The 27,262-nt window shown below is 43.9% G+C and overlaps 1 protein-coding gene across 3 annotated transcripts in view; it reads right to left on the bottom strand.

The window, feature by feature from the left end:
• The window catches only part of GAREM1 (GRB2 associated regulator of MAPK1 subtype 1), a 104,671-nt gene extending 79,016 nt beyond the window's left edge, over positions 1-25,655 (bottom strand). For 2 of the 3 annotated variants that reach the window (XM_087754207.1, XM_087754214.1), the window contains exons 1-2: positions 25,212-25,655; positions 1,980-2,120 (exon numbers count right to left, since the gene is read on the bottom strand). In XM_087754207.1, coding sequence (XP_087610333.1) covers positions 1,980-2,120; positions 25,212-25,332 — 262 coding nt within the window. In that variant the 5' untranslated portion in view covers positions 25,333-25,655. Of the gene's footprint in view, positions 1-1,979; positions 2,121-25,211 lie in introns of those variants that run through there. The other variant, XM_087754223.1, reaches the window with a different exon arrangement.
• Positions 25,656-27,262: the final 1,607 nt, after the last annotated feature.

The following is a 27,262-nucleotide window of genomic DNA, read 5'->3' as shown; positions in this document are numbered from 1 at the left end:
TAGGCAGCTATGTTAAACTTTACCTCTTCAGTGTGGGGTTCTGGATCCCAAAAGCAGTGATGTCGTGAGGCACTGCACAATGCAGCGCTGAAAGCGCACTCAGTGTTAGCTTATAGATTTCTGTATAGTACTCCACAGCAGCATAAAGTTACCTTTTGGGTATGGAAGATGTTTCTAAATGCATTTAGATGCTACCACCCAGGCACCAGATTGCCATGCTTTGCTAACTAAACCTTCACATGCTTAGACACATCTCTCCTTTCTTGTAGCAAGCCCATCAGACATGCTCTGGTACTGCAAGTTGGCACCGACCATTTTTGTGAAGTTCCTTTGGCAGCATTGGTGCCTGTCACATATTCAGTAAGTGCCCTCGCTACGTGGCAGTTTCTGAACTTTCCTGTATTTTCATCTCATTAATGACGGGTTTATGGCAGGGAACTTTCTGGAGATTGTTTGACAGCAAAACATGTTCTGCCAACTAAACACACACTTTCCCTGCATTAACACAAGCCAGGAAGAAAAACACATTGATACTTTTGCAGTATCTTAAGGGACAGGTTTTGATTTTGCTGGTATCTGTAAATTTAAGCTATAAATGAATGGAAGTATGAAGAGTTAGCAAACCCTGCTTAGCAGGTCTTTGTTAATTCCTTTAAAAATTAAGAACCAAGCTTTAGTAAACCCCTTAAGATCTAATCTTCTTTCATGCCAATAACCAGTTTATTTTCTGTTCTCCTTCTTCCAGGAATCACAGTGACGATTTTAAAATGCATCATTCAGTTTGAAGGAAGTGAAGTGTTTATCTGGCCACAGCACTGAAGCTTATGCAGCCAGGAGGTGTATAAAAAAAAAAAAAAAAACAACAACCACAAAACTAAAACCCCTATGTTACTAAGCACAAACACTAGAAATTGTTTATACTAAGAAAGTTTGAATTCAGAGAGTTTTAAAGCCGTGTATATTATGACACTATATGCCATCACACCAAAGTCTGAAAAAAATTAACCTTCCAGAAGTGAACTCCAAGGAGAAACAGTACGTAAGAAGGCAACTGGTGTTTCATCACTGAAATAGGGTGCATCACTGCAGTTGCAGCACTGATGTGACTGAAACAAAATATTTCAGTCAGCTCTTGTACAACTCAGCACACCCTCAATGCACCAACATTTTAAAGGAGACCGTAAAAGAGCTGAGTAGCTCAATTGACAACTGGCTATGTAGAACACCAAGTAAAACACTAAGCCCGCATCTTTGCTTTGTAGCCATGGCTCTTTCAGTTCACACTTCCCAGCTTTTAAAATTTTTGTATCTACTGCAGTAAGATAAGCATTTCCCACTCATATAGTATTGTTCTATTCAGCTTGTGAATAAGGACATTAAGCAGCAGGAAACAGTATTAAAAGTAATTTCCTAGGAAAGTAAAAATAATTTGAAATCGTAAAATAAACATGGATTAGTTGCATCATATCTACTTGGAACAACAGTATTACTGCATCATCCGAAAGGGCAGACAGTGACAAGGAAATACCAAGGAGCATTAGTGTAAAACTGCAGTATTATTACAAAGGGTCCCTGGCTTTTAACATGGAAATATTTAAAAAATCCCTTCCAGCTTGAGTATGCAATGAAGCGTAAAACCCATTCCATCTTTGACCGAACATTTCAAGGCACTTTCAAACTTTCACACTTTTGTCACCACATTCACAGATGAGAAATGCTGGCAATTCATTATACTCAAATTGAAACCGATTCTTCGATACAGCTACATGTTCTGTCAATGTGCTGCCCAATGAAATACATCTATTTAGCAGCCCTGGGAGTAAGTTGGTATCTCTTGTGCTCTGTAACATTATTAAAAAGTTAAGTCACAGACACCAAAATGAGAGGCATAGCTTCACTCTGTCAAATAAAGTGATCAGTGTAAGTGGTAGGCAATTCATTCTCTTTGAATTTGTATTTCAGGTCAACAATAGCTTTACCTGCATAATGTACAGGGATTTCTATCTTTGGCCCTATGACGTAGTGACCCTCCTCCAGACTGTGAGCTGTAATTGTTGTCCACTGCCGACATGAATGAATCAGAAGGTAATCGCTCTCTCGAAGGCCTTCTACAGTTTCTCCTGCAAAACAGACGTAGTTTTTTTAAAAAAATCACACTTATTGCATGAAGAATTAGGAAAACTTCATAGTAAGCATTTTATTCTTATTACTGTTTATTTTTTCAGACATTTTGATATTTAAAAATCCAATTAAGTAAGTTTCAATGCTGAACAGTATTCATTTTGCAATGTAAGCACTTCACCTTACAGAAAACAAACATAATCCAAAAAACTCAGTGCCTGAATACAATACCACAGAGATGTAATCCAGATTACTCAGCAGTGACTCTGGGGCTCCTTTTTCAGCTTTCTGCATAAACAGGCTTTTCATATCTCTATTTATGTCCTCCTATCTCACTTAATACAAATATTTTAGAGCTCTTAATTCTTAAATAAAGGAAACAAATACATTTTCATATGTTGAAAGATCAGCATCACACTACCCTACAGCCACCTGAAGCCAAATCTTGTTCATCACTATGAAGTAAATGGGTATCACACTTGCAGATACAAAGATTTCGGCTTTGTCACTCTATCCCTTTGCAAGTTACTGCTTAACTAGCCATTCCTATGTCTGTAAACTTAATCCTGCCACTTAAGGAGAAAAAAAGATGTTAACATACACCGAAGTTCCTCTCTCAGAGATAAGTTCAACCAGAAGCCTCCCCAGATAATGTCCAGCTCATCTTTGCAATGCCCTCTGCTGTGCTGTGGTGTTTGCCAAACCCATCCCAAACACAGCCAGAGATCCAGCTCTCCTTTCTTCCCCTGTCCCTTCCAAATCCTCTGCATTTCCATCAAGTACCCTCTCCTCCTCCACCAGCTGCAGTGCCTGATCAGGACAAGAGTGCTTTGGTTGCCTTTCCAGCAATTGCAAGAGCCGCGTCAGATAGACTACTCAAAGTGCCAGCTACACATCCCAAGCATGATATATGAACAAAGTTTCATGGAGCAGGGCATATCATGGCAGACTGCTCTCACATACCTGCAGTCCTGCTCTCACATACCTGCAGTCCTGCTCTCACATACCTGCAGTCCTGCTCAGTACACTTCTGTGTTAAACACACAGAAAACAGCCTTTCTTAAGGTGCCTTTAAAGCAGCCACATGAACTTTCAGGAACACTTAGCAGACACTAAACACGGGCCAAGAATAATGAAGCTTTAAATTTCATTTTCCTCTCTCACCCACCAGCCCTCTGCAGTTACAGCCAAAAATAAAGCAAGTAGTTTAGCCCTAGAATCAAGTTTGGACAAAACCCATCCCCTTCAGCTACTACAACAAACTGCACTTTCTCTTCACTGTCCTCTGATATTCTGAAGTCAGTGGAAGAATGAGACTTTCCTCACCCTGGGGCAGCAGACATTTCACCTGTTCAATCTCTGCAGAGGAGAGATACTTCCCATTAAGCGTTTTTTTTTGCCCACACCAGGCAATCTTTTCCACCGTAGGCAACAGCTACTACACACCCCATTCCTGCCTGATTTCATGCTCCCATTCTATCAGAAAGCACCCTCCTACACGATTCAAAATGCAGCAACTGGTGTGTGTGAGAACTGTTAGATTTTAAATCAGAAGAGACCATTACGACCATCTGCTCCGACATTCTCCGGCCACAGGATTCTGCTCATTTCCTCCAGAAACTTGGGCTTGGTTAAACAAGGGGGAGACCCCTCCCAACCTGTCTGCAGAAGCCAAGAGATGGACTTCCCTGGATCTGCTGTCCCACAGCCCGTTAAACCTTAAAAAAAAGTTCCTGTTTTGCACATTTGGGGCTTCAACTTATAACTGTGGATAAACTGCTGCTATGGGGGTGGAGAGGGGGAACAACAAGAAAAAAAATATCAAAAGGCATAAAGAGCTCCTGAGTACTGGTTATTCTTGCTCCTATGAAGGTATCATTTCCAGGTTTCCTTCTTTCCCACGTAGCTTCCAAGTAAGCAGGACACTCCAGGAACTGTTTTCCAAGTGCTCTTTGGACCACGTCCCTTAGCAGCCCAGCCAGGCAGACAGGCTACTTAACACCAGCTCCTTCTCCCTGGGAAGCACCACCCCTCCACCCACAGTGTGCTGGGAGAAGGGACCTCGGAAAGCCTAGGGAAGAGTGGCAAAACTGTCATGCAGTACTGGAGAACTCTTTGGTCCCATACCTATCTTGAAGGAAATTCAGATATATTTGCTAGAGGAGTCATGCACCCACTAAATTTTACCAAATTATCTGACCTTGAGCATCCCTGTTCTCTGCTCACAAGGCAACTCCTAATACATATAAAAATTATCTTCAGCTTGTTGCAGCTATGGGTTACAATTTGGAGGGAAAACACCATAATAATAATATACAGTATTATATGAAACTCATGTTTCAGTTCAGAGAGTTACACTCATGCTTTCTATAATCCATGGCAACAAGTAATTATTCCATCCCACAACAAAATAAAACCAATGACACCTAAGGGAAGAACTAGTATTTTACTAGTTTCACTGACAGTGGTAAACAAATTTTGAAGAAAATACAAAGCATCTCTGGCATGCTTTTTCTCTGCCTTACAATTTGTAGTTGTAATTTCAGAATGTTACCTAAAGGAAGGCTGGATTCCACGTCCAGGATTGCAGGGAAATAATTACAGCGTGGGTCATCCTCGAAGAGTCTGAGAAAGATATTCTCAGGAAAATAAAGACACCCATGATGAAAAGGTGCTTCTAGTCATAGCTCACATGCCATGATCTGTTTAAGTGGTTACTCCACTAAAACTGGGTGGGACAGGTGAGTGTAAAAAGAGATTACTAAGGCAGGCCCAAGAGTGACTATGTAATTAAGTCTGCAGCTGGAAGTAGCTGGATTTTTTAAACAGAACCTTGGAAAACACAATTTTTGTTACATCAATTATTTACTCCAACCGATTACATCGGAAACAAATTTCGTGCTCTACCATGGGAGTTTGAGCCGAGGAGAGGAGGTGGAGCAGATGCAACAGGGAGATCACGGTCCCTCCGGCTCTCTCACAACAGGCAGGTCTATCCATACCAAACCCTGATCTTTCTTAACTGTGGGTGAACCAGATTCCTGAGGTTGTTTTATAGGAAGATGCTCCTTGTCACCAAAGTGATTAATGGACTTGCAAAAACACGTGGCTAATGATGGCCTCCATGCTATGAGGGAAAAATACAAGGAAGAGTCAAACGTGACTGAGGACAACAAAACACAGCCATACATACTCTCTTCTTTCTTCCATTTTCTTCTAGTCTGTCTCCCGCTGTAAGACTTGCTCACTGTCTCCTGGAGAGGAGGACCTTTCAGGCAGGAGACACCTCTGACCCGAGCTACGTGACTCAGCTCCCGGCCCAAGCACAGCCCAGACTTAGCCCTTTATGCTTTCCTCAGCCACACACCTTGCAAAACAGCCACACATATCCAATCTGATTTTTTCCCCCATCTCAGTAACACTAGTTATGCAAGCCTTTCATTAATCACATCTTAACTATGTGGGAGAGAACTCGGCAGTCCTCACATCCACAAACTATGCAACTTACTTCTCACCTATTCAACATACTCCTACACTGCTGCTTACACAAAAATCAGACGTCATGAGAAAACAGAGAACACAGGCCACTCATCTTTAGTAACAGTTTTGTCTCTTATGATCAAATATGGATTAGCTCTATCTTCTCACCCTCTCCTCCGCACCCCACATGCCTGCAATATAATTAAACCACTACAAAGAATCTACAGGCAAGTACTTGTGTTGTTTTTCTCCCCCAAATAGAAGTCACAGAAGCAACGAACTATGACATGCAATTCCCCACCCTTCCCCAAGTTGCCTACCTCTTTCCAAAACATGAGTCAAGTTTATTCATAATAATGCCCGAGACTAAGAAACCCATGATTCGCTAATGGCGCCTAAGCCCAAAATAAAGCCTCAACGCCCATCCTTGCCTGACAATAAAAGCCTCGCACCTCTGAACTGAAAAGTTAGCTGGTATGTTCCTACACAAGCTGTCCTCCTAAAAGCACTCTCACCACAACCAGCACTTGGGCTACTTCATCACGCATCACCAAAGGAGCACTGCAACAGCTATTCACGTGTTCGTTGTAAATAAGATGTATTACCATTTTTTAATTACATGATCCATTTCCATACCATTCCTAAAAAAATATTGCAAAGCCCACTACTGTTCAAGGGCAATTGCAGAGGGAACACTGACTCCAAAAGGAAAATTGTTCACACGTTGATACACTTAAAAAAAAGGTAATCGCTTAATCAAGGTTCCCATGCTTATTAAACACCACCTACATTAAATGCCAATACTTCTTTAATAATTCTTTCCAGTTCCAAAACTGGATCACCCACATTTGCCAAATCTTGGCTCTGTCATTGTAAACACTCCAATCTCAAATTAACAGTTAAAAACAGTAGCAAGACTGGGAGCAGGATACCTCAATCTACAAGTTCAGAGACGAATTTCTGTTTTCACATGCAGCTTTTCAGAACCAGATGAGAAACAATAGTTGGCTATGTGCAGGGATTGAGTTTATATATGGCAATGCTGCAGCACAGAAGGAAGCTCGTTGCTTTTGAGATAAGCACTGACCTCCCTTCAGGTTGCTGCCACCACTTATTTTCTAAAGACACACACTTTTATCTAGTTTAGCATTTGATAATTTTCAAATGCCCAGAGTAAAGCCTCAGGAGCAGAACTGAAGACCACTCCAGTTTTGAAGGGTCTCAGCACTCCCACCTCCTTCTGGATCAACAATTAAAGCTTGGCCTGTTACGGTCTGTAAATGAAAATTCACGCAGGTTCCACATATTCTGGTTTGCCAAAGACAGCAATGACTTTTCAACACCAACCACTAAAGAAAAATCATGAAACAAATGAAAAAAAACCCACTTTTAAGCTTCCCCTCCTAGTATTGAGAAACTAACATTCAAGTCACTTCAAAATGTGCAGACCAACATGACTCATTCACACAGAAACTACACTGCTAAAAATAAGCAGCGATCTACAGGAATATAAACGCTTTATAATGCCACACACTTTGTCATCTTGGCTAAGAGTTTGCATCACTGCCTTAAAGCATAAGCTTTGCGTCTGGAGACATTAAAATAGTAGGTAACGAGCAATTCAGAGAAAGGGAAGAAGTCGCATGCAAGGTTCCAGCAGCGTAACAGATACCATTTACGCACGCCAGATGAACTAGATACCATCTCCTCCTGCCAGGAAGATGGTTACGGAGACATTCCTCTCATCTCATTCATCACAGAAGACTGTAAAGTGAGCTTAATGCTGTCCCTTGCACATCAGTTCAAGCATGCAGAATTTGCTCTTCCTGAAACAAAAAGGCTTACAGAAAAGAGCTAGAAGCTCACGAGACACTTAAGATGGCTTTTGTGAAATGGCTGGTGAAGAAGATGCCTGCAAAACCCCAGAGAAAACTCATCAAGACTTTGGGCCATGTGTTTTCATTAAGCCTGAACACCATCTGCATGCAGGTAATAGATGCCGTACAATTAAGTGCATCACCCAGCCTGCCTTGGTCAGTTAAGTAGGTGGGGAGTTTAATGATTCCATCTAATGTTCCACAATCACATAACATATCATTACATAGGAAAATCTCAGCAATATTAAAAATAATTTCAGTGGGTGCTCAGCCAGGTACCTACAAAACCACACAAATTAATAACTTCAACTTTATCCCCACTCAAACTTGCACGAACATTGCTAGGAATGAAGGGTTAATTTGTGGAAGAGCAAAAAGAAGTGTCTGTCGGGTCAGGTGAGCGTGTCTGCTGTGAAATAACTAGGAAGAACTGTCAGCATGTGGCTAGCGTTACAGGAGTAGCAACCAAGGTTTATTTTGCAACAACTGGAAACTAAGAGAAAGCAGAATGATTAGAAGCTGAAAAAAAGAAAGAAGTGAGGTTCTTACTTATTTATCATGCTATCATCGCACTGAGGAGCCTTACTTACACAGTATCTGCTTCACTGGACACGCAGCTTCACTGACTTTCCCTGGCTGAGGACCAAGCAAGCCATGCATTAAGATGCACCTTAGCATTATCCTACAGCATCATGAAAAACAAAGCACAGCCCCAACCAGTATGAAATGAAGTTCTAATCTATTGTTAAAAAAAAAAAAAGACGACAGTATTATGGACTTCATGGCTCTGTGCAAAGAGATGTTTCAGGTCACAGGGAGGTCACACTGCTAGCACAAATATAAATGCCAGCACTGCTTTTCCACTCCATAAGAAGGAATCTACAACACTGTACACCAGTCAACTAATAAAAGCTGTCCGATTTTTGGAAAGGCCAACTTGTCTTTCTGCAAACATTTCCTAGTCACATAGCTCCCACAGAGGTAACACCTTAAGATGAATTCAGTTTCAACTTACTGGAAGATTCACAGCAGGCAAAAGCTGAAGCCAAGGCCTCCTCTCAGCACAAAAGCTGAGGGTTCCCCATCTAAAAACGGGGAGCCCGGGGCCTAGCACTGATGAGGCAGCACACCTGATTCCCATCTGGGAATCTGTGTTTCCTTTCACTGGTAGGCTCATCCTTTACACAATCCTCAAACAGGTCCCAACACTTTGGTTCTTGTTCAGCCAGTTGGTTGTTTGGGCTTCTGATCTCTTGAAATGCAAGACAACAAAAAGGTGTAACAGTCCACAAAAAAACCAGCAGACGGCAACTCCTTGTTCCATACAAAACAAGTAAGCCAAAAAAGATCAAGGTGGGCGTCAGGCTGCATCACAAAGATTTTTCACTGTTAACTTCCATTTGGTCTCATTTGACGCAGGGACACATGGAAGCATCGCTAGCGCTCAAGCAGCACTGCACTGAGTATGTTGCTTTTATGTTAGTAAGAGTACAAGTTCTTCGAAAAACATACACAAAAAACCCCTCAAACTGTTAGCATGGGCAAAACTGGAAGAGAACTCCAAGTAGTCAATTTTCCAATATCTTTGAGGCTTAGCATCTTGTTTTATTGGAGTCTGAATTCAAAGAGCAGTATGAATTCTTTCACTTAGGAGACAAGACTGCACTCCTAAATAACCCTCTCTGGTTTTAACACATGCAATGGAGGAGAAACAAAAGAAATGAGTATGTGACAACTCAGTAGAAGACAAACCTACTATATTCTATTTGTTAACCAAATACCTGCAGCACTGTCATACATGACCATCTGACGGCAGCTGTCATCAAGGGGAGGAAAGAAACAAGTGAGCCAATGTCCTTTTTCCCTTAGAAGCACGGACTTCATCTAAAGTCGCCGAGTGGTTTTGCCGTTTCAGGCAGACTGAAACTGCACCAGTGCACAGGACAGCTTCCATCCGACCTGCCATCTACCATAATGCTATCAACATGGGATCCTTCACCTCCAGCACTCAGTCGTATCACCGCAGCAACATCTCTCGGGCAGAACAGCTGCCTCTTCTCCTACAGATCATTTCACTAATACTTAAAGCTTTCTTCTTTTATAATGCTGAGTTTGGAATTTACATTTTGGGGGAAGAAACACAAAGTTCTTGTTAAATCTGAATATTCAAATTAGGACAATTAATTTTATTTAATTTCATTTTTATTTAGCAGGTCATGGAACCTCTCCTCATAACAAATAACTTCTATCTGAACTCTGAGGGAGGGTGGAGGGAGGAAGTCAAGCCTTTTGTTTTCTGCATACTGCATCATACTTCAGAGTATCTATTGGCTATTTATCTATGGAGACATACCTCAATGAATGTCAAAGACTAATAAATATTAAATTAAGGTGGTTTGCTTGCTTAAGCTTTGGCACTGTACTTGGTTACTGAGTCAAATCTCAATGAGCTGTTCAGCCTGCCAGTGCTATTTCTTCTGCAAAAATAAAACTTGCACTGGTCTATGATGTAGGTCAGAGGAAAAAGTTCATTAGGAAAAGAATAACATCTGAATTTTCCAGTTTGAAGTAGGAATGGGAATTTGTATGGAAAAATTTTACATCCTTGTAATGTTCCTTAGCAAAGGAAGGAAAGAAAACCCCAGAAATACTTTGTTACATGAAGAACCCCATTTGTAGCAGTGTTAATGCACATTGGATCTACAAGGATTGAAAATTTTATGGGTTTTTTTTGTCACTACGACTGAATAGATGCTTGGAAGAGTTACTCTTGCATAAAATGCCTAATGGGAGAGAAGTAAAAAGAGCATGTAATTGTAGAAAACACTACTACAACCGGAGAAAAACCTGCTTTGAAAGCCTCTCCATGTTATCAGTCTCACTTTGTCATTCCATACGAACACAAAAAAAGGTTGATAAAAAAAAATTATCTAGCTGATCAGACAAACTTCCTTGTTTAAAGAAAAGCAAAACAACTTAAACAACTTGCATGGGAGTGTATCATGCAAAATCTAAATACAGGCTGTCAGTGAGTTAAAAGAGTAAATATTGTAATTTCTAGGAGCAAAATGGAAAAAAATCCAACCAAAACAAACCCAACCCACATTAAAATTTAAACATCTCAGGGCTATAAAATGTAGTGTACTAAATTTTTAATTTAAAGTGGGCAGATTATTAGGAAAGCCTGACAGTGGTCTCATCTGACTGTCTGTGTCTGAACATAGTAGAAAAGATGAAAGCAGAGGGCTCTGTCCCCAGGTACACAACCTTTTGAGCTTGCAACACAAAGGTCTGGAATAAAAATTGCAGTTATATCTAGGACTGTTGATAGGAAACCTCACTTTTCAGTTTCCCTTCTTCCTTCTCAAACAATTTCCCGAGTAGTTTTAAATATGTGCTTCTGTTCAATTGTTCCATTCCCGCAGTACATTCGTTTGTGCTGGTTCCTATCATCTGGATCAAGCAGTATTTCTGCCATGATTCAAACTGCAATCAAACACCCCTCTCTCCAAAGACATACCAAAGTAATATTGACTTGACCTTCCATCAACTGCATAGACTCTACATCTTTCAGCGGATGAAAGGCTTCCCCTGACAGCATAAGGATTCATACTCATTTTGATTTTAAGAAGACTTATATTCTTCCTTCTTTTGCCAAAAGCAAGAAAAGGGAAAAACTTGCAACTAAAGCAGGGAAGACCAGGCAAAATTAGTTGAAAATCTTGTGTGCTGTCTCTCAAATTAAGATTCAACCAGTTGGTCTTCAGCGTTGCTTTTTACATTACAAAAGAGTTTTGTTTTGGTTTGTTTGGTTTTTTTTTTCCCTCTAAAAGTGCCCCCCCCCCCCCTTCTTTTTTTCTTCAAATATTTTTATTTGACCCACAGAAGAGCCCAGGCACTGAAGTAAGCTCAGGTTGTGCCTCACAAACTCACCAAGAGTTTTGGACCGCCTCTCTGGTACTTCACTGCAGAGACCATGTAGGAAACGCCCAGGAGAATCATCCAACCCCGTCCAGCCCAGACCGAGACACTCAGCTGCCCGAAACCACTCGTCTGCAGCAAGGCCTGTTACCAGCAATTACACTTGTCTCAGCCTTGAATGGTGGATGGAGAGACACTGAATCTTCTCACAGCTTCAGGAAAAGCTGGGCAAGATGCATCTACCCAAGAAATAGGTTGTCCAAGATTAAGGCTCTCCCCACTGTACACCTTTCTCTTTGGATGAAACAACTGTTGTTGGCTATGGTTGACCACGCTGCAACAATTTTCGGTCGTGTCTGAAAAAGAGGGCATCCAGTTTGTTTCACTGACCCTACCTGCTTAGCTACGATCAGCATCACCCTCAGACTGCCTAACATCACTACTTGCAGTACTTTGTGCATTGATGCAATCCTTCAGCTTCACAGTACTGTGATCAGATTTTGCTCTGGGTGACTGTTAAATATTTCACAATCAAGAGAAAGGAGATAAGGCTTTATTTCTGCAATTTCCAATCCCTCTGCAAAAGCCTGATACAATCAAATTGCTTCAATCCAACTGATGCTGAACTCAAGCTATCACCCACTAATACCTAACAAGACAGCAGAGACTCCCATCTCCCTATTCTTTTTATGCCTGCCAGCAAGAAGACAGATTTATTTCTTTAGGATTAGCATTTTGCTATTGGAATGACTGGATATACCAGTACTGTTGCAACAAATCAGCATAAACCATAATCTTGTTACAAGGCTATGGGACAGATTAATCTACTGAAAAATCCAGTTTGTTCCAAGACAAGCTTTTCTCTAGCTGCAAATACACAGAGACAGCATCTCAGCGAGTCTTCAAAGAAACCTGTTTGACCTACTGCAGGGAAGAGGAGCACAATATTAGAAATAAACACTAAGTGGAATTCTGGTGCCACTGCCACTGATGGTAAATGCTCTGCTGACTTCAGCAATCTCACAGTTTGAACCTTGGCATCTTGCTTTCTTTGTGTTCACAGGAAAACTAGTGAAAAAAAGAAGAGTAACAACACAGATTTCATTGAGCTTTGTTTGTGTTTGTTTCAAGCCTTCAGAACAAACATCTCGGAATGAGAAACCTTACTTTTTATGAACTCAAACCAAACAAGCCAAAACACATCTTTCAACACAGACTGCTCTCCACCCCCACACGGGGGAAAAAAAAAATCACTCAGTACAACAACATCTTAACATTTCCATTCCAAAACACAGTAACTTTCTGCTGCTATCATAATTACTCCTTATTAATGCTAAGCATCATCAGATGTAACTGCAGATTTGCTATATCCTCACGACAGATTTAGCTGTGAGATTGATCCAACAGAACAGTCAATCACCATGGTTACTTACAAACCACCCTAGAAAGTCTCAAAAATTCTTTAAACTACTCCGATACCCTGCAACATGTTGAATAGTGCTAACTATTTATCATGCTATTTCTATTTGAAGGAAAAAAAAAAAAGTAATAAAAAAATCTTAGAACCACTGAATTAATTGGAAACTGAGATTCTTATGGAAGAAAGTTTTCTGGTTTTGAAGTCACCTAAGATCATAAATCTGAAGCATTAAGAATAAGAGCAAAGAACACCAAGTTTAACTACATTTAAAATGATCATAGGTTAGAAATATTGAGAAGGAGAGAGCTAAATGACTTTTCATTGCATGCAAGAGAGGTTCCAGCCTAGTTCAGTGTTACCATAGAAAGGAATTTTTATGTCAGTCTCATGTTTAGTTTATTTTCCGTTTTGAATTCTTATGGCCAAAATCAGGGCGGGGCGGGGGAGATTTAAAATATTTATTTGCCCTTTGCAATCAAGGCACCAGGTTTGGAAATGAGGAATCCAAAGAGCAGCTTTCATAAGCAGTCTGATAGGTACGGATAAAGAGAATGACAGCGCTACCTGACCAAAAGAAAAACACAGCAGTAATGAGACTTCTGAGCAGCCTGCTGCCATCCAAATCAGCTCCTTTAAATACTTCATTAAGACAGACGAGGTTTTCTTTCATTAGAGGCAAGCATTCTTCATGCTAGACTGCTCCTGCTCAGATGCATCTATAAATATTGTGAGGTCCACTGGAGGATACACTTCCAAGTGCCTGTTTAGCATCAGGTGCCTAGTTGGAGAAGCTTAATACTTAGAGGTGGGAGGTCAGCATTTAGCATTGCACTACATGCTTTTACTGGCTTCCTATTTATTTCTAAGCACAGATACAGAATGGCTGCTTTAATTGATAAAACTGAAGGCAGCTGCGCACCTTAACTGCTGCAGAAGTCACCTCTCCCTACGTGCAATGGTTGGGAGTCTGGTCAGGGGAGTCTGGCTAAAGCTCCCCAGATTCAGGATGCTGATGAAAATTTTAACCCTACCAACCTCATAGATTTAAGACCTACAATTTGATTCTATATTGCCCTAGCAGACAGAAAAGCAGCCTATTCATTCAGACTTTTCCTGGGCACAGCATGAGAGCTGGGGAGCTCTCATTGACAGTTATTTATAATTAGATGATATTTTAAAATAGCATCCAAGTAAACATGCTCAGTCCTCTCATTATATATCCCAAGTCCTAAAGAGACACTACGCTGCTTTGTGTTGCACAGCAGTGATCCCTTTTTGAACTTGGGGCATCTTGGACAAGCTCCCAATTAAAAATACAGTAGCTCAAATGCAGGAGCTGCTCAAGCATAGTTTTCTTTGGCTTTGAAAGAACTCATCATTTCACTTTAATTTGTCTCTGATTTTTTTGCAGCCTGGGTTAAGGATGGAATAAAAACAGCTGGAAGCGAGCAGAAGTTCAGCTCTGCTCTGAAGTCGGGTTGCCACCTGGCTGCTTGCCCAGTGGCCTGGCCCATCTCCCCGTGCCCTTGGAAACCGCGCAGGCACTAATTGATTGTGCACACACAGCACCCGCTTGTCAGGGCTACCGTAGCCTTTGCATTTTAGCTATTTCCATCCTACCCCTTCTGCTCAACCTGGAAAAACTCTAATATCACTAATAAGAGGGTAATGCCTCTTCAAACATGAGCTGACCGCATCCACTCACAGAATTTTGGATGTTCAACTGTAATCAGGCACCTGTTTGGTTTGGTTACATCCTCATACAGTAAGAGTATCTGAGCAATATGGGAATACTAACAAGAGGAATGCAATCAAAGCTGCACCTAATTCTTTTCTGATCAAGAATGGTCCTAATCCTGAATGCAATTTATTTCCATTGTTTCAGAGAAATCTACACTTAAACTCTAAGGTATAAAAAGAATGGCTTTGGCTTTAATAAACCATAAGTGATAAGTGAGTAACATCTTTTTGATAATATTTTTATCATCTTAAGAAGGCACAAAAAGAAAAAAAATAAAACCCCTCCTGTGAAGAGCTAAGCTTCTACTTTTGGTGAGCAGCATGCAGAACACACGAGTGAAGAAAAGCCCGTCATGCCTCACTTTCCCCTTAAGGGCACATTTATCTTTGCCCACAGGCCATTTGGTCTTAAGATATTTTGTTACATATTGACAGGAACCCAAATGATATTTGACAATGCAACCCACAAAACATGCAACAGAAATGATCTTTTCCTCCAGCTTGCCCTACATTCAGCTGCAGCGGTGTTGCAGCTTTGTTGTTTGTCTACAGCCACATCCTGGGTTTGGTGACTGCAATAACATGCATGTGTAAGTAGTCACATTTTGTATTTTCATATGGAACTCTATCATCTCTCTGAGTCACATACACACTGATGCTTTCTGTATTTTCCTGCTGTGAGTATAATGTAGCTTCCCACTCAGAGACTATGACAGAAAGTCTGACCATAATGAAATCACATAAATGCAACTCAGATAGATCTTTGATATTACTCCGTGTGTGTGGTTATGGCCCCCTTCAAAGAGGAAAAGGGGCATTTTGACCTTTTAATAAATAGAAACCTGAACAAAACTGTTAAGAAAGAAGCAGGAATAATTTAATGTTTTGGAAACCAGTCTTCCAACAAGGATATATGCATAAGATTCTCCTTCTGGCTAGCCACATCATATAACAAATGGACAAGGATTACTATTATTCTTACAAATACACAGCATCTCCACTCACTTTCTGTAAGTCAAGCAAGCAGTCAGTGCTGGCTGACAAAGGAAGCATTACATGCAAAGCCTACCAATTCACGTTTGAGTTCTGCCAGCAAAACTCCCTTTACTGAAGTTAAACCGAACAGCATGTCAACAGCAAAGCGTAAGACTCCACAGAGGCAGATCCCACTGATATAAACGACTCTGCAGCAAAGCCCAGAACACCTGTCTCCCTCCCAGTAAGCTGCAGTTCCAGTTTCTTGTCTCAGTGACCAGAAACTTTCAAGTCTCTAGAAGTGTCTGAAATAACTTTCCCTGCTTGCTTTCTCACCTCTGGTAGCACATACACAGCTATCACTCCCGGTACATGCATAGCCAAACATCACGCTGCTGTCTGGTCCAAGAAACACCCCGATGTCCTCCAAGTTGAGGGAAAAGAAGAAGGCATGGAGGGATGGAGAAGCAGAGTTTGCACAGGAGCTGTAAGAAGCTGGAGGACAGGATAAGAACACAACAGCAACATGCCAGTAATGCTGGAAGAAGAAAGGACTACCCTATCTGAAGGCAAGAAAGGACAACAGAAAAACAGAAGCAGCTCTTTGCACTGCTCCATTCTGTTACTGCTAGACAGTAGTGGGTGTTTTACCTTACAGTCACCTTGGAAACAACTGCAGATTAACTTACAACACCTACTGGAAGCCCACAAGTGCAGGACTGTAGCCTGGGGGATGGACTGAGTGACACGGACTGGAGCCAAGTTGAATTCAACCATGCCCCAAAGGGACCGACTGAAAGACACAACAGGAAAGCTGGACAAGAACATCTGTGCACACATGCCTTTTTTTCCCCCCTCTTAGATAAAAAGTTTCCTTCATCTTCCCTCTTTCATCTCCAAAATGGTGAGGTGCCAGGAAGCAAGAAGAATAGTTAGTGCGTGCTTTTAGCGGGGCAAATAAGTAAAATCGCCAGTTGGAACAACAACAACAAAAAAGCTGCAAACAGGAAAACAAACACATGGGAGGGGGTATCCGAGCATTCGTGGATTACTTTGAAATAGTTCCTGGAAGTAATTTAGTAACTGAGTATTTAGACTGTATAACTCTTACAAACCCAGCTGCAAGGTGAGCGTGCTCTGTTTCAGTCCGGCAGCCCAGCTCACTTCAGCACTCAGCAGCAGCCACGGCAGCACACCGATGGGGGGGACACTCAGATAAGGCCAGCAGGCACAATTTTGAAATGACTGCTTAGTGTACACACAAGGACCTTTCTCCACTCGTACCCTTGAGTCGGTCTCGGGCACACCGTCTCTCCCTTCAGGACAGAGTGAATAAGCAGTTTAGGGTGGTTAATCTCTCCAACTAGCCCATGTCCTTCTTGCAGAGGGGAACCGTGTCCCCGCGCAGCCTCGCGTCCAACACCTCACCCTCGGAGGATGCACGCCCCTGCACTGCACCCCAGCCGGTGGCCAGTGCTCCCCCAGCCGCTGGCCGCAGCCCCTGGCCTCTCCCTGGAAACCTACCACCCACGGAGCTCCATCCTCACCCACACCTGGTACACGTTTTCCACCAAGGCGCAGAGACAGCAAGCAGAGCAGCGTGTGGCACACACTGGCCTGTTGAAGGGGGCTTTTAGTCCCTTACTCGGCTTTCCTTCCCACTCCCCCAGCCCTGACTGTAAGGAGAAACCCCCCAACTTCCTCGCCAACACCACTTTGCCAGAAAGGTTTCCCCTGCTCGTTTCACAAATATGATTGCAGCATGTTGTGTTTTACATAATATTTACATTTGAGTCACTAAGGTTCAGCCCTGGCATGAGGCAATTCCAGTATCAACTTCATCAGGTTGAGCTCTTGGGCATCATCCAGCCTCTGAGACTGTACTAAATCTTTATCCTTGGTTCTCTTTAGGAGCCCAGCAACATCCTCCCAGGCCAAGGAAATATGCATGAGTGCGTTCTCCGCGATTACAACTTGCACCAGTTATAACACCAGGAAAGAAAAAGCCAACAAACAAAAAGGGCACTTTTCAAACAATTTTGCATTTCCTGAAGGTTTGTGCCTCCTGGAAGCTCCAAATGACCTTCCCCACCACCACAAGATTTGCTTCTTCTCATGGAAAAATCACCATCCACTCCTTTGCTGAGAGCACACCAGCTCTTGCCTGAGTGTGCATATGCTGTGGCCCCTAGCACGGGGCTCCCCAGGCCCCCTGAACCCACCACTCCAGCAGCTCTCACTGGTCACTTCGGGTCTGCGTGGCGGCTCAATCCAGACACTCGGTGTGCATTTTGCAGGCTCAGGAGCACCTCCCTCCGCACAATGGCCTTGGTCTCCAAATGCCTGTAGGATTTGGCAATTCTTGCTCCCCACCTGCAACCTTCCTAACATCTCCATGCTCGTTCCTCCCACTTACAGTCAGCCACTGCAGTAGCTCTTGTATTAATGCCTTGTATGAGCTACGTGCTGTTACCTCCCTCCCCACACCCTCTCCAACAGAACTCTGAAAGCCAAGTTTCTGATCGCTCCTTTGCACAAACTGAAAACCAACGCAAACTACGGGATGAGGAGGCTGGACTCCAAACCCTCCCCATCCCCAGGAAGACATTTCAACCCTCCCAGCATGCAGCAATGAGCCTGATGGGGTGATATACCATGCAGCGGCAGTATGGGAGATATCGAGACAGAGCAGCTCTTCTTGCTGATGCAACGCCTGAGCCAAGTGTGCAGGTGCTCTGGCAAAGCTGCGATATTAACAGTTTTATGCTGACGTGCACACCACTGCAGAGACTGCAAAGCAGACGTGGCCCTGATCCTCAGCAAAGACACGCTCTGAAATCTGCTTATGCACCTCAATTTTACATTTCTGCGCTAGGCCTTCAGATTAGCAGATTTGGCTGACAGGTGAAGGTGCAGTGAAGTTAGCTCCACAAGCTTTTCATACTGTAAATGGTATGAAAATCACAGACCGCAAATGCTACGTAAAACTTGTTCCAAAAGGAAGCACCATTAAAAGCAAAAATTTCAGACTTGAAATATTGGCTGACTGGGTTTTATGAAGGTTGGTTTTGAGTCATATGCAATCCACATTAAGATGATGAGTATTTTCCTATAGGGGAGAGACTTAAGCTTCCCTAATCCAACCAACTTGTTACTCCTAATGCCAAAAGGAAATACAGCAACACCCATGCCCTTCACTGCTGACAAACCACCACTGGAATGACTGGAACATGCTGTAGCTCTTCCCACAACTTCCACTGAATCCTGGAGCACCAGACCACGTTGTCCAATATCCTCCAGCACTTCGTCTTGGCATACTCCCTGGAGTTGCCTTTGCTGGGCTATTACAGGGAGTGCCAATTCACGTAATGACTAAAGCCAGGAACACCTAGTCCCAGAACAGCACTTACAGACAAAGCATAAAACAACAAAACCCTTCTTTCCTATGCTAGACTTGTACCCTTCCTTACTACCATATCTTGCAACAGCAGCATGATTCATCACACCGCATTTGTTTTAAGATTAAGGGTTTTACTAACTGTTCAAGACATCTTAATTCCTTTGATTTCATGTATATCTTGTACCTTATCTCAAAGCTGCATGTAATTTAAATGGAGAAAAAAAAAAAAGAAAAAAAAAAAGACAAGGCACTAAGCTTCCTCTAGGACTTTATCCATGGATTTGAAGCTATAGCACTTGAATTCCAGTTAAGAAAAGACTAATGGTGTTTCACCTTCCAATACCTGAACTAAAGAATTATCCAGGAAGAGTTTGTCCAGGTATGTACACAAAGGTTTCACCTAACAGAGTCAAAACTTTAGAAACTGAAACAAAGAGCTATAAGTTTCACACCTTGTATGGCAGAAAAGAATATGAACATTTATTAAGTATGTAAGAAGTAAGAGCAAGGCAACTATTTTGCATCTTAGCAGCCCTACCACACTACCAAGGGTCCAGCGTAGTGCAAATGGCATACTGGCTAAAGAACATGTGGTACACGCTATTAAATCATTGCCAAACATGAAAGCAGCTCAAATAAATAATAGATTTTTAGGTGTAACACAGGTATGCTGCTGAATCTGCCTCATTGGAAGCCTGTGCCACTCCTGGGAATAGGTGTTGCCAAGCTACTGGCCTCCATCTCCAGGAGGGCACTATAATCTTCACAGACACCATTCGGTAGCTACAGATTTTAAATGAATTAAAAGCTTTTTCACTAAAGTGTTTCTGGAACACATCTCTGCCAGCAGGGGAAAAAAAAAAAAAAACCACAAAAAAACCAAACAAAAAAACCCAACAAAAAACAGGAGCAGCGGTTAGTGGCAACCTGTCAATTGTTTTTTCATTCAATTGTCTTGATGGAAACAGCAGACCACAAGGTAAAGGAGGAAAGAAGGGGAAGCAAGGAGGAGATGCTTCTGAGATTATACTTTAATGGCAGAACACACAGTATAAACAGTTGGAGTTTCAAAGCTGCTCAGCACGTAAGGAAGAAAGCAAGCCATGTGGATACAGGATATCTTGAGGATTTTTGCCTTCGAATCAGAGACACTTGTCCGTCTGCCCAATATATGAGAACTGTCACCTACCACACCACAGTACACAACAGACGACCACACCTAGAGTGGGAAATCAGGTCACGGCCATTGCCCAGGCTCTGAGCATATCTGAAACCTCTTTCCTGGTCCACTCGAAAGCTTTGCCCTACCCCCACATGATTCCTTTTAAAGATTTATTCAATAGCAGACTACTGAGACACCCTGCACTAGCTTCTTGGAAGAAGGAGGTCATTCAAGACAATTAAAGCACGGATAGCAGCATTCAGACCTTAAAAGAATAAGTCTCTTTGTAGTTTCAAAGTATTGTTCAGCTGCACAGATAACCCGCATTTGTGGAGTGACGCAATACAGAATTTTCATTATGTACATGGCCACGCTGTTCTATTGAGTACGATGTTCTTTGATAAGCTGCAAGGGTGCTCAGTTTCCAGATCTTTGGAACCGGAATAAGCCCTACAGTAATGTGCTGCAGGGAACAATAGTCCCCTGAATGTGACTGGGGTAGACTGATGTCACCATGAAAAGTTTTGAAATGGGAGAGAGAAAGAACCTGAAATAAAATAAATAAAGAAGTAAAAATCTCTTCATCCTCAGGAGCAACAGCAGCACGAACTCACTGTTCACCCACCAGTGATATTCACAAGAGTTCACTCAGGGGTAAGAAAGAAAAAAATCGCCGTTCAAATTTCTTACCTATTTTATAGATTTTTCCTTTCTTTATAGCCACTAATTCTGTCATTTCATCTTACAACAACCACACATTTACACTGCATAGGGAAGAATTTCCTCTGGAGTCTCAGTGGCTCATCGTGATCCATGGTCTCCCGTCCCAAAAAGTTCAGCGTGGTTTCCCACCATGCACAGTAGGGAAGCACTTCGCTGGGAGTTGAGGACAAGCACCACTGTGTTTGATCCCAAGAGCACCAGTTTCCATAACATCTTCTTTTATTTTAGAGCATGTAGAAATATGTTTACCCCATGTGAAAAAAAAAAAAAAAATAAAATCAGGGGACCACATGCCCTCTTAATCCCAGAAACTTCAGTCTTTGTACACAAGCTATGAACTTCTGTGAACTCTTCCAGTCCGTACCCAGTCTGTGGGTGAAAACTACCTACCAGTAAAGGCTGCTCTTTATTTGTGGAAATGCAGTAACAGTGGCTGGGGGAAAGGGAGTCCCGCTAAGGAAAAGAATGACAGACTCTTGGAGTCTGAAGGGAGCAGTGAGCTTACAAAGAAAAGCTGGGTCTGAAGGTCAGGCTCTATGCAAAGCAATATTTTCCAGATCTTAACCTTGATAGCATTTCTCTTTTACCCTCCAAAATTACCCCTAAAAAAATAATTACCAGAAATTTAAAGCCCTGAGATAATCACGTACAACATCATTTCAGCATTAGCAACAAAATACAGCCATAGCTTCGCTTTTAGCCTTTTCTACCGATGATCTGAGGAGAGCCAACCCAAGCCTCACACACATCCATGTTTTCTCAGAGATCGGTGAGGTTCACCTTTTTTGCCCTGTTGCAACAACCACACTCCAATAAGATCTCTTTCTGCTGCGGGTTCCCGGACCGAAACCTCTTCCCCACTGCACCCACCCACAAGCCTCTCGGTGGCACCGGGGTGGGATTCAGCTGTGACAACGCAGACCAGGATGGCGGGGGGTGGGGGGGGGCGAGGACAAGAAAAACACAGCACAAAGCTCGCTCCTCTCCTGCTCTTCGGGTCTGGTTTCTTTTCATCTGGAACAGCCCACTCAGTGAATTCCATAGCATGAAATAAACTCCATGCATTTTCTTTGGTATGGTGTTTAGCACTCTTTTAAGCAGTTTTGTATTTGAGTTATCCTCCAGAAATACTTAAGCCGTTATATATGTTGAAAAAAAAAAATAGAAAAAAACATTTTCTTCCTCTCAAGAGTGACAGGGTTTTTTTTTTTTCAGTGTATTTGATCAATTAATATAACAATATTCACCAGTAAAATATTAAAACACACGAAAAGATTAAAACGAGCAAAACTTGACTTATGGCTTAAGAGCATCCAAAAGCATAACCTGGAACACAACTAAACAGTCTTAAAATTTCATCTGAAAAAACAGAAGTTGACATATTTATCACTTCTAGATGGATAAAGTAGGCACTGTTGCTTAACTAGTTCCGACTATATCTTGATATAATGACAGACTACTTCCTCCCATTCCTCCTTTATCCCATACCATCAAGAAAACCCCTCCCTTCTTAGCAGAGGACCAAATTTAGTGTGCATAAATATTTCATAACTTCATCTTGTCAAGAAATCAAACTGAACAAGTTAAAGGCATTCTTCCAGGAGCTGCACATCCAAACTCGAAGAATAAAACTGCATTCATCATACCCATTCTCCCCCTTGAAACTGGAAGGCCTGAAGGTGAAGCAACAGTGAAAAACTGGAGATCTTGCGCGGGTATCATCTAAGAACATTATCCACCGAGTGCTAAACTCCATTAAGAAATGTAGAAACAACACAATAAGGCTAGCTGCTTCTGAAGAAAATACATCTCCAGCCTTTCCATCCTCTTCTACATCCTGGTCCTCCAGAAGAAACGCATGCCAGCTTTCGCAAAAGCTCATGATGGCTGAAACAACCAGCCTAGAAACAACCCACTGCTACAGACAGAAGCCAACCATGGCATCAAAAGGTGACTGAAGACAGACATCTACAGGTAGTTAGATTTCCAACAGCATGAAACACATGTAGCTTCCACTGATCTGGAGAGGAATTCAGCACCTAAAGAGGAGACCAGGCCATTTCTGTGCAACTAAACCCTGACCCATCGATGAGTATCGCAGGCTGTACCTGCAGGGGTGTGGAGGAGACAAGAGCTGCATCCTGATAAAACTGGCACAAGATGCTACTTTGTTAACAGAGGTGGCCTTAAACTTCCTGAGCACTGGGTGACAGGTTGGGACTCTGCATTTATTTTCTCCAGTATTGCATCAAGAAATTCTCTGATAGAGCTCCACTTGACAGCTTTGCAAGACAAGGACAGGGGTGCAGAGCAACCATCCCAGGACAGCAGGTGCTCCAGTCATTTCTACATACATTGCACATTCCCAACTTTCCTCCTTTTGGAGGCTACGCGCTGATTCATGGTTGCTTTCTCTTATTGCCAGACAACCTCCTTTGGAAACAGAAAAAGAGTTTTCTTCATACCACCAAGACCATGGCGTCTGTGTTCTTTAAAAATATTGATTTGTCTGCCATCTGTAGTCCCAGAAGCTAAAAGGTACATCTGTACAAGTAGGTAAAAGCAGACCCAAGAGCCTCTGCCTCCACGCTGAACTGGTCAGACCTCAACCAGCTCCAACCCAAAGCCCTTAGCACAGTGCCGTACCTGAGCCTGCCTCCCAGCAGGGCTTAGCATGGAGTTGAACCATTACTCACAGGACACCTACACCAACAGCTGCCTCACGTCTGGCCATCTCGGGGCACGGGCAAAAGAGCTCAGGTCTGTTTACATTCACTTGCCTGTGCATATGCTTTAAGTGTGGCAGATGGACAAAAAGCCTTTGCACAAAATTCACATCTTCATCTCCCCGACAATTATGGGATATTCCCGTCACCAGGTCTGACACAAGACCAAAAAAAAAAAAAAAAATTACTTGCTTCAAAACCCATAAACTTTTATCTACCCACAAAGCTCTTCCAGGTCCCTTCCAATGAAGCAAGACAAGAGGAACGGGGAGACTGGGAAGTACAGCAGGCAGAGAGGGGAAATTAGTAAGTCATCAATACATACATTCTGTTAAAGCCTGAATCACTGCCAGGAATCTCAAGTAAATTGACAGCCTTAAGTGCAGTGACTGGAGGCCATCTTAGCTGTTTCTAGTGACAGAAGGTATTACCACGAGGAACTCCTGAACATACCAGCTTTGCCATTCTCACAGGACAATATACATTCAACAGCACGAAAAACAGCCAGCTGCAGTTAAAAAGGCAAAGCAGCTTTTCTTTAACCTGCTCCTGAGTGCCAGCTCTGAGGAAGCACTACAAGGGATAGGAAAAGTACTGCATAATCAAGGGACAAAGTCAAAAAAGCCCCACTTTGAATCATCACTCGATTATGGGCACTGCAGTTAAGTAATAAACCAATCCTGGTCTTGACCTACACACTGGGGAGTAACAGAGGACGATGCCTGTGCTCATTTTTAACTTTTCAAATCAATACAAAACTTTGTAAGAGAACTGTTCTATTACATGGTGTAAGTACCAGGCGACTTCATCAGCTAACGAATTAAGAAGCCTGGAAATTTTTCCTGATTTGTGAGTTATCTTCTGCATTCCCTTAGAGACAGAAGAGTCGGACAGTTTTCACACAATGCACACATACACTATTACGAGCCTTTATAAAAAATTCCCCATACTTCCTCAGTTCTCTGTGCTGATACAGTACTTTCTAAGACACGTATCTAGGAAAGGTAAAACGCTGCTGTCATAGCTATTCTGTCAGACTCGTTTCTTATTTCCTGGAGTAAAGAAAAAGCTGCAGACTTGGAAACTGCAGGTGAGCACCCGAGTGAACAGTAATAAAAAGTTATCTGGAGACTGTAAAGGCTTCTTACGTTACTCCTCTTTTTACAGGTCCGTGGCTGCGTGTTACATTTGGGATTTTGCCCGCTTGGCTATTTAATATCGCTTCTTATTTGGCCTTGGTGTAGCATCGCTTCATCACACTATTGGGTCTCCAGTACTGAAGACTGCCCTTCTGCGTTTTCATTTGAGACTGCGAGGACCCTTCTCAGGGGCAGGCAGCTGACAGCAAACAGGCTTCCCCGAGCTGCCCTGGCCACACACGCTCAAGGGGGCGGGGGGGGGGGGGGGGGGGATTACCCAGATATTTTGATGCAAAGCAAGGCACGGACTCCGATGCGAGTCGAAGCCTTGCACCGACACCCGGTAAGGGCAGATGTCGGCGTGAAGGACCGCACGCAAAGTACTGCGGGGAGCCGCGGGGCTCTCCGGCTCCCTCCAGCCGCGGGAGGAAAGGGGGTGCGCCGGGGGCTCTGACAGCCGGCCCCAGGAGCGGCCCCCGCCGCCCGCCCGGCCCCGCTCCCCGCCCGCCGCCCGCCGCCCCACGCACCGCTGTCCAGCCGGGCGATCTGGGGGAGCCGGTAGGTGCTGACGAGCAGGTCCAGGGGGACGGCCACCGCGCTCCACTTCACGTCCTTCAGGCTGCAGCCCAGCGGCGGGCCGGGGTCCATCTTCCCGGCCCGGGGAGGGGAGGGAGGGGAGCCAGACAGGCAGCGCCGGCGGGGTGCTCCCACCCGGCGGGGCCGCGGCCAGCGGGGAGGGGGGGCGGAGGGAGGGAGCCCGCCTCGCTCAGCGCCGGCCGCCGCGGGACATGCCGGGCTAGGCAGAAGGGGAGGCCCGCCGGGCGCCTGCTGCTGCTGCTGCTGCTGCTGCGGCTGCGGCTGCTGCTGTTCCCGCCGCCCCCCGGGACCGGCTGGGGCCGCCCGCCGCCGCCGCCGCCGCGCCTGGCCCAGGAAGCGCCATCCCAGCACTGACTAATCAACAGGGTGCGAGCAACGCCTGCGCAGCTGCCGCTCCTCCCCGCGCCGAAAAGGAAAGTGCCGGGCTGCCGCCCGCCCGGCGGGGAGCGCCGCCGCCGAGCCTGTCCCTCTCACTCCACCCTCCGACCGCTCGCCCGACCTGCAGCCCGCCCGCCGCCGCCGCGCCCCGCCGGGGAGGAGCCGTCGGGCGGCCCCGCAGGTGCCCGTGTGTCCCCCGCCCCGTCCCGTCCCGGGGAAGCGGCGGGGCGGGGAGAGCCCGGCCGCGCAGGCGGTGCGGCGGGGTGCGCGGCTGGGCGGCCCCGCCGGCCCCTCCGCCGGCCCACGGCTTTACATGTGCCGCTTCCCTGCGAGAGGGGACGCGATCCCTCTGCCTGCGCGTTTACGTTTACAGCTGGCAGACAAAATGTCTCACTTCGTTTATCAGAGCAAATTTGAGCAAGCGGGTTGCATTGCGTCTTCTGTTTAATTTAGCATAGGAGCTTTGCCTGTGAAATTCATCCTACATTTAAAAAAAATCATAAATCATAGAACCATAGAATCGTCAAGGTTGGAAAAGACCCTTAAGATCATCGAGTCCAACCATTAACCCAGCACTGCCAAGTCCACCACTAAATCATGTGCTCAAGCACCACGGCTACCCTTCTTTTAAATACCCCCAGGGATGGAGACTCAACCACTTCCCTGGGCAGCCTGGTCCAGTGCCTGACTGCCCTTTTGGTGAAGAAGTTTTTCCTAATATCCAACCTAAACTTCCCCTGGTGCAGCTTGAGGCCAATTAGATGGCAACTTTGATTATGTATCTTTTAGTTTTCACCTGTGAACCATGGATGGGTATTTAAAGGATGAAGAGTAGCGCACAGAAATGAGAGGAAAATCTTTGATTTATTTCTATCACTGTTACTGCACATGCAAGTATTATTACATATATTGCATATTCGAGGGTCTTCAGGCCATGGGAAAATTTAAAACCAACTACTGCTTCTCTTTTCAAAGTGGCTTAAGTCATGAAGTCTTATATGATCTTCATAAGATATTTTATTTAACGTTTTCATTTTTTAGGCATTTTATCTCCAGACTGCTAGACTGCAGAAACTCTGGGAAATTAAACCAGAAAAACTAACTCCTGGGTGGTTGCACTGAACTGCGCTTAAGTTTATTTTGTTCACTTTTGTGTCAAAACTGTTTATTTTATTGCAGTAAACTTGGCTACATTTAAGGCTGCACTGTTGACGAGAAACATAGAAGTGCCTTCCAGTGATTTGTAAAACGACTGAAAACATCCACAGCTAACATCTCTCTCCAGGCTCCATCTTCGGCGGTGTCTGCCTTTGAGACTGCTGGGGATGGCAGAGCTGTTGTGCGAAGGGCTCTCCTGCCGCTCGCCCTTCCTCAGGCGCCCGGCGAAGGGGCCAGCCGCTGCCGCCCGCCTCTGCAACCACTGGTGCCAGCAGCACCGCGAGCACGAGCGGGGCCGAGACAGACACGCTCTTGTTCTGCTCCGCTGCAAACAGAGACTGGGACTTTATCCATGCTCTCCAAGATGAAACAAAGACCGTGGAAACCAGTCAGCACAGAGGATTACAGAAAACCCAAGTTATCTGGCTTTAAATGGATCTGGGTT

Source organism: Nipponia nippon, unplaced genomic scaffold (assembly GCF_047370975.1).
Source record: "Nipponia nippon isolate SJK-2023a ecotype South Korea unplaced genomic scaffold, ASM4737097v1 scaffold_1, whole genome shotgun sequence".
Lineage (NCBI taxonomy): Eukaryota > Metazoa > Chordata > Aves > Pelecaniformes > Threskiornithidae > Nipponia > Nipponia nippon.
This window is presented reverse-complemented; position numbering and strand designations above follow the sequence as displayed.